General features: G+C 56.5%; 1 protein-coding gene across 2 annotated transcripts; it reads right to left on the bottom strand.

The window, feature by feature from the left end:
* Positions 1–1,118: 1,118 nt before the first annotated feature.
* Positions 1,119–6,327, bottom strand: FOXJ1 (forkhead box J1). 2 transcript variants are annotated; one of them, XM_035342112.1, is made up of 3 exons: positions 6,300–6,327; positions 4,707–5,268; positions 1,119–2,071 (listed from the first exon to the last, which is right to left on the bottom strand). In XM_035342112.1, the coding sequence occupies exons 2-3, from the start codon at positions 5,229–5,231 to the stop codon at positions 1,256–1,258; spliced, it is 1,341 nt and encodes a 446-aa protein (XP_035198003.1). In that variant the 5' UTR covers positions 5,232–5,268; positions 6,300–6,327; the 3' UTR covers positions 1,119–1,255. The 2 variants fall into 2 exon arrangements, with proteins under 2 accessions (XP_035198003.1, XP_035198002.1); XM_035342111.1 differs by having other exon boundaries at positions 6,295–6,324.
* Positions 6,328–6,716: the final 389 nt, after the last annotated feature.

The raw sequence follows: 6,716 nt of genomic DNA, 5'->3' as shown, positions 1-6,716 counted from the left end.
AGCTTTTCCTTACTCCTATCTATGAGCTACCATCACTCAAATCTCCTACAGCAAAGGGAAGGTGAAGAATCCAGTTCCCGAGAGCTTCAAGTCAAATTTCGGCACAGTTTGGCTCCGCTCCCCAAATGTCTCAACTTTGCCTGGAGCTCCTCCGTGGGCACTGGGGAATGGCGGTGATGCTGAAACACAGGGAAGGGTTATGCTGGTCTAGACCCTTCGGCAACTGCGGCGAGGATTTTGGGTGTAAAAAATTTAAGAGTCACTTCTGGGAGCAGCCAGCCCCCTCTGCTCCTCTCCTGCCACGGCCCAGTCCTGGATCCTGAACGAAACTGCGGCTGCAGGAAGCCTCCCCGGTGCGCAGTCGAAGCAGACGTGGGATGCTGCGGTCTTTGTTTGCAGAGTGACGAACACGAGCTTTTACTCAGCAAAAATACAAAACAACCCCCAAACTGCATTTCCCCTATCCCCTCTAAAAAGACATTCTAATACTAAAAAATATAGGTTTCTTTGAATATATAATATATAATAGCTTATATAAAAAACATCTAAAGAGAGGGATATATAATAGATTATATAAAAACATCTAAAGAGACAGATATGTAATAGATCATATAAAAACATCTAAAGAGACAGATTTGCATCTGCATTTTTTTTTTTTTTTTTGCATTTGCATTTTCTTTTTCCCTAGGCACAACTCAGGAGGGAGGTTGAACTTGGAGAACCCAAAAGGGACCTCTATTTACCTGCTAGCTAATTATCGCCTTACACCTACAAACTACCCTGGACAGAAAGACAAACAGAGAGAAGAAGGGGTGAGGAAATTGCACGTAGTCTATCGAGTCCTAAGCCACCAGGAATCTCCTCTCCTGGATCCGTTTAACAGGTGCTCTTTGTTAGCCCAGGAGGAGTGCGTGCCGTGTCTATTTCCACGGAAAAAAGTGTAATTCACATTTCTTTCTTTAAAAAGTAAAAAAATAAGTACAGCTATATCCCTTTCTTGAGCAAACTCGTGGACCACAGACTTCTGATGTGTCCTTCAAAGATATTTCAAGCCATTTTTTCTGCCTTAATGCCTTAATTCCCTTCCCCCCCCCCCTTCCCACCCCCAAAGTTCGGCACGTCTGTGAATAATCCTACAATGAAGCTACGGAAGTTGCTGTGGATGTCTCTGCCTCTAGAAAATATTGTCCCACAGCACAGGGGGAGCACCCTGCTAAAGTCTCTGTGGGCTTGGCTGAGTCCTTCAAGTGGCTGCTTATAAAAAGGATCCCACATTGCTCCAGTCGTTCACATCTGCAGTCAAAGAGGCGTCGCTGAGCTCAAACAACTTCTCCACGCTGACGGAGTTGGAGAGGTAATCGTTCTTGCCTTCGTCCCAGGGGTGCTGCAGGAAAGAGGTGGCCATGAAGGTCTCGTCAAAGTCCAGGTTGTTCTGGCCGGATTCGCTGAGGACCTGCTCTTGCCCAGCGGTGCACCACTCCTGGGGACGGTCGATGTGCTGCCCGGGCACCGTCAAGTCCACGTCGTGCCTTATCGGGCTGATGGGAGGCGAGAGCTCCAGGCCCTCGAAAGCGGAGAAATCTCCGTTCAAGTTGGTGTCAAAGATGGCCTCCCAGTCAAAGTCACCCTTCAGCGATCCCAGCTCGGTCTGCTCCTCCTGGGTGAGCAAGGCAGGGCTGGAAAGCCGAGCCGACTTGGCTGTACGCTTGGGCATGGGCTGCTTGCGCTTTTGGCCTGCCTTTCCATCCCCCGAGTTCCAGTTCTGGTCACCGGTGACTTCTTCAAACTCCTTCAGCAGCTGCTGGGACTCCACGTTGACATTGAGGACGTTACTGTTGGTACAGGTGGAAGTCGCGGGGCTGGCGACGCAGCGCACTTCTTGCTGGGCTCTGCTGGTGGAGGCCGGGTGGATCTGCACCGGGGGCATCCTCCGTTTCTTGAAGGTGCCGTTCATCAGCCGGTCGGCGTACTGGGGGTCGATTTTCCAAAACCCGCCTTTCCCTGGCTCGCCCTTCTCCCGAGGCACCTTGATGAAGCACTTGTTCAAGGAGAGGTTGTGCCGGATGGAGTTCTAGACCCAAATGAGAAGAAAGCGGGGCTGAGCGCCTGCCTCCTGCCGCAGCACCCGCCTGCTGGGGAGCTGGGTGGGAAGGCACGTTGTCAGCAGGCAGCTTTGGGGTAAAAGGGGGTAGAAATGGCAACGTCAAAACATCCCAGGCTACGTGCCCAGCAGAAACTCCCCTGCCCCAGGCAGTTTTCCTGCCCCTCATCCAGAAGCAGCAGGAGTCAAAGGATCGAGCTAGGACTTGCCAGCCAAAACTTGCCACTCTCCTTGGCTGTGCACTGGGGCCACGGGGCTTTGGATGAGCACTGGGAGAAACCAGCCAGACCTGCTGTAGGAGCTCAGGTCCTGCACAGCAGATAAGGAGGAAGAGGAGCGACTTCCCACCGCCGTGGCCACAGCCATGTTACAAGTGGCAATGCGTGGCAGCACCAGGGGGGACAGCATCATCCTTCCTCGCATCCCCCAGTTCTCCCGAGCTGATTGCTGGGAGCTAGGGGGAAATATTTCTCCCCAGACCAGCCACCCCGCCTCCCTGCGGCCGGGCTGACACAAAAGGAGCTGGGCAAAGCCAAAGGGCCCCCGGCCGTCCCACTGCAGCCCCATGCGCTGCCAGAGCTCGCCCGGGCTATCTGCCCCCAGAGGTGCCTCCTGGCCCAGGAAGCCTGGTGTGAAGTCGCCACATCTTCATCAGCCATGGCTCAGAGTAGCTGGAGGAGGAAAAAAGACAAAAAAAAAAGACAAAAAAGAGGAGTTTCTGCTCCCGTCGAGCTGTTCTGAAGCCCTGAATGTGCCTAGAGTGATGTGAATAATCAGAAAGGAAACTCAGTTATTGGGTAAATAACACAGCGTTGGACTCCACAAAGCCAAGACTGTATCAAGAGATTGGATATGGTAGAGGGTTGGTTTCTTTTTTTTTTTTTTTAAATGTTGCCTGGATATCTTTATGCTTATTCATCCATAATCCGTAGTGCCGAGTAGGAAAAAACAAGGCTTGAATGCTCAGAGCTGTTGAAAAACACACACACACACAACAAAACCCTGCTCTGGGCTGAAGCTCCTCGGGTGCGTTGGCTCCTCTCCAAAGCACTCAGCTCCCACAGGAATAGATCCATCTCCCCCTGGAGTACGGGTGGCATGACCTTTCGAGGCTGTCTTCACGTACGGGAATTGGGATAGTGGATGAGAACACAGCCTCAGAGAGAAAAAAAGGAAGGAAAAAAAAAAGAAAGAAAGAAAGGGGAAAAAGAAAGAAGCGGGAACCGCAGATATCCCTGTGAACATTGCAGGCGGTGGTGATTCCAAGTTTACAGTTTAATGAAATTTTACAAGGGTCAGAGCCTTGCAAGCTGAATTCTCTGCTGTCTCCCCTCCCCTCCCCAAATTTCATTCAGCCTGGGCTGCCCTTCGTTATTCCCCAGCCAGTTAACATATTTATCATTCCTCCCTGCAACAATCCCGTGAGCACCCTGCATGTCTGCAGAGAGGGATTGAAAACCCTTCTTTTTTTTTTTTTTTAATAAACACATTTAATTAAAAACACAGTGATTAGCCAGCCGTGAGTCTGTAGGAAAAAGCCAACATGCTGGCACACCACTCCTCCCCCCGAAAGGCTCCGGGACCCACCGCTAAAGCGGCCGGTTCAGGCTGACCGTCCCCGAGGGCTCCCAGTTGCTGGAACCATTCCTGTGCCCCCTGTCCCTGGGGTCCCCCTGGGGACAGCGTGGGGACAATGGTCCCCAGGCACCCCATGGCTGTGCCCCCACCCTGGCAATGCCATCAGGGAGCTTCTGCTTTGCACCCCAGAGGCTTGAGGGGGCCCAGCTCCTGAGGGAGGCTGCAGGTCCCACGTGGCCCCAAACAAGGATGGGGGTTCCCTTCCTTGGGATGGCTTTTGGGATGCCGGAGACCCTCCTGCCTGGGGAGAAGGTGGCTGGGGGGGTCTGCAGTGGCTTTGCCTCATGCTGCCCAGCTGGGAATGACCCGAGGAGAGGGGTGAGCCACCCCGCTGCCATCCCTCCTGCCCCATTGCATCCTAAAAGCCTCACAGAAAGCTCACATGGAGAGGGAGGGCACCGAGCTGGGAAAAGCCCCTGGGTTCGGGCTGTCCCCTGAGCCAGTGAGGCTGTCCCCTACTCCTGGGGATGGAGTTTGTGCAAGCTGGGGGACAGCAGCTCTGCCCGGCCTCCTTCTGAGGCCTCCCCAGCTCGGCACAGCGATGGGGCCTCCTCCACCTGCGGCGGCGTTTCTGCTCTAAGCCTCCCCAGCGAGGGATTTGCCCAACGAGCAGCACCTCCGTCCCTCTCCTCAGGGACGCCTGATTCAGCGATTTCCCACGTGCTAAGCCCCGAGGGGGGCCACCAGGGCCCCAGAAAGGTGGAGCTGAGGGCAGACACCAAGCACGCGCCTCCCTGCTCCTAAAATGGCCCTGGGCTCTCCCCCGTAATGGCTCCTTCCCTCTGCCCGCGTGGCTGCATCACCCCTGCGTGCCCAAGCCTGAAGCTCCTTCTCTCCACCCTTCCTCCCTCTCCAAGCATGGAATTTGGGGTCTCTCAAATCCCCCTTCCCACCGAGGATTATCCCCGCCGCAGACCCAGCACCCCTCACAACCTGGGGGTCTGCAGGCCCGCCCCAAAGCACCCACCTGCCAGGTGGGGTCGGCGTGTCGGAAATAGCAGAAGTTATCGGTAATCCACTTGTAGATGTCCGAGAGGGTGATTTTGGACTTCTTGCTGGCTTCCATCGCCATGCAGATGAGGGTGGCGTACGAGTAGGGCGGCTTGACGTGCGGGTTGGTCTTGTAGTCGATGTCCTCAGCGGGGGGCTGCATGCCCACGGCCGGGTGGGCCGTCCGCGAGGTGGAGGACGAGGTGGGCTTGCTGGGGGTGTGGGGCATCCCCATGCACGCCGGGTCGGCGGCCAGGGGGGAGCACGGGGCGGCAAAGCCGGGGATCTGGTGGTAATTGTGGGGTTCCGGGCCGCTGGGGCACGAGGAAGACTTGCCCAAGCTGGCGTTGGTGATGGAGAAATCCTGCAGCCACTGCAGGCTGGTCAGGCTGTCGTCCAGGTTGCTTGAGTCGCCCATGCCGCCCTCCCGGCCTCGGGCCTTGGCCGCCCGCTGGCTCCGCCACCCCTCAGCCATGCCAGGACGCCCCTGCAGCTTCAGCATCCACGGGGAGGGGCGGAAGGAAGGGACGGGGCCGGTCCTGCAACGGTAACAGGGAGGGGATCAGGGTCCCTGAGGGTGACACCCGGCCCCCGGGGGACGCCGGAGGGAGCCACCGCGATGCCTCCCCCCCCCCGGGGGGTTAGGGGAGCACTGAATTCGGGGGAAATTCCGTTAAAGGCCTGCGCCCTGCCAGCTCCCAGACCCCGTGTGCCGGTGGTGCCCGGCAAGCCAGAAGAAAAGGGGAAAATAAGGAAACAAACCAAAAAAAAGAAAAATAAAACAACAACACAACCAAACAAAACCCAGGCTCACAGTCCCACGAAATGAGGATGCTTCTCCCCAGGGGGCAGGGATGCTTCTCCCAAAGGGCCCACCCACCCCTTTTGCCCCCTTTTTGCCCCACTTTGCCCTAATGGAACGAAAACCTCAGCACCCGAGGTGCCGTTAAGCCCCCTTAAAGCTCTCCCCCTGTCACAGACTTCCCTCGGCAGTTTGCCGTTCCCTCCACCTCTCACCCCTAAAAATGACCGCAGGGAACACGAACCCACCCCAAAAACACCCCTGGGGGCAGCAGGGGGGGGTTCAGGCTGTGGAAATCGTTGTGGGGGCAGTGTCGGGTGTCCCAGCCCGGCTGTAGGGCCGCCAGAGAACCCCCGAGCCCAGTGGGGACGGCAGCCCAGGGGGTTGGAGCTGCAGGCTCCGAGTTCCGCTGTTCAAACAAAACGGCTGTAACAGCCGGGGGGGACCCCCCAAAAAACCGTTTTGCTCCCCAAAACCGAACCCATCCCCTAAAAATGGGGGGCTCAGGGCAGTGAGAGCCATTTGGGGTGCCCGCTCCCCGTGCCCTGCAGCCTGGCCCTGCAAAGTCTGGGGGGGGGGAATCCCAGAGCCCTTCGCTGTGGAGGGGATTTGGGGATATAATAGAGGAAATCAGTGAAATCAGTGCCCCCCCCGCAAACAGCCACCCCCCACGGCCGCAGTTATGGGATCCCCTCGGCGGTGCCACCCCACGGGCCCGTCCCGCACCCACCCCGCTACCCCCAAACCGCCACCCCCCCCATCCCTTACCCCGTCCCGACGACGTTTGCCCGCTCCCAAAGTCGACTGGAGAGCGTAGGAAGCTTCTGGAATTGAAAGAAGAAAAAAAAAATCTTTTTAAAAATCAAAAAAATAGAAAAAAAATATTAAAAAATATGAAAAACCCGGGAAAAAATAGGAAAAGAGGTGCCAAAAAGAAACCAACCAAGTAACCCCAACCCTGGTACAGCCGGACGAAGAGGGTGGGGGTGGCGGCGGGGGTTACTTTGGGTTTAATCTCGCCGTTTTCGGGCAAAAAAAGCCCCGGGCGCTGCCCGCCCTGGTCTGCGACCTGCTGCGGGGCGGCCATTATGTACCGTCTGCGAGAGGCTTCGCGCGTTGCCGTGGCGACGCCCCGCCCCGTAAACGGCTTCGCGCCCCGCTATTGGTCCGCGCGTTGCCATGGTG

The sequence above is a fragment of the Oxyura jamaicensis genome, chromosome 18, assembly GCF_011077185.1.
Source record: "Oxyura jamaicensis isolate SHBP4307 breed ruddy duck chromosome 18, BPBGC_Ojam_1.0, whole genome shotgun sequence".
NCBI lineage: Eukaryota > Metazoa > Chordata > Aves > Anseriformes > Anatidae > Oxyura > Oxyura jamaicensis.
The sequence above is the reverse complement of the archived record's forward strand: the minus strand, read 5'-3'. Positions and strand labels throughout refer to the sequence as shown.

Coding starts and splice junctions, on each gene's coding strand:
- FOXJ1 (XM_035342112.1), bottom strand. CDS start 5,231: ATGCTGAAGCTGCAGGGGCGTCCTGGCATGGCTGAGGGGTGGCGGAGC. Junction 2,072..4,706: donor ACGCCGACCCCACCTGGCAG/GTGGGTGCTTTG, acceptor ATTTGGGTCTAG/AACTCCATCCGGCACAACCT.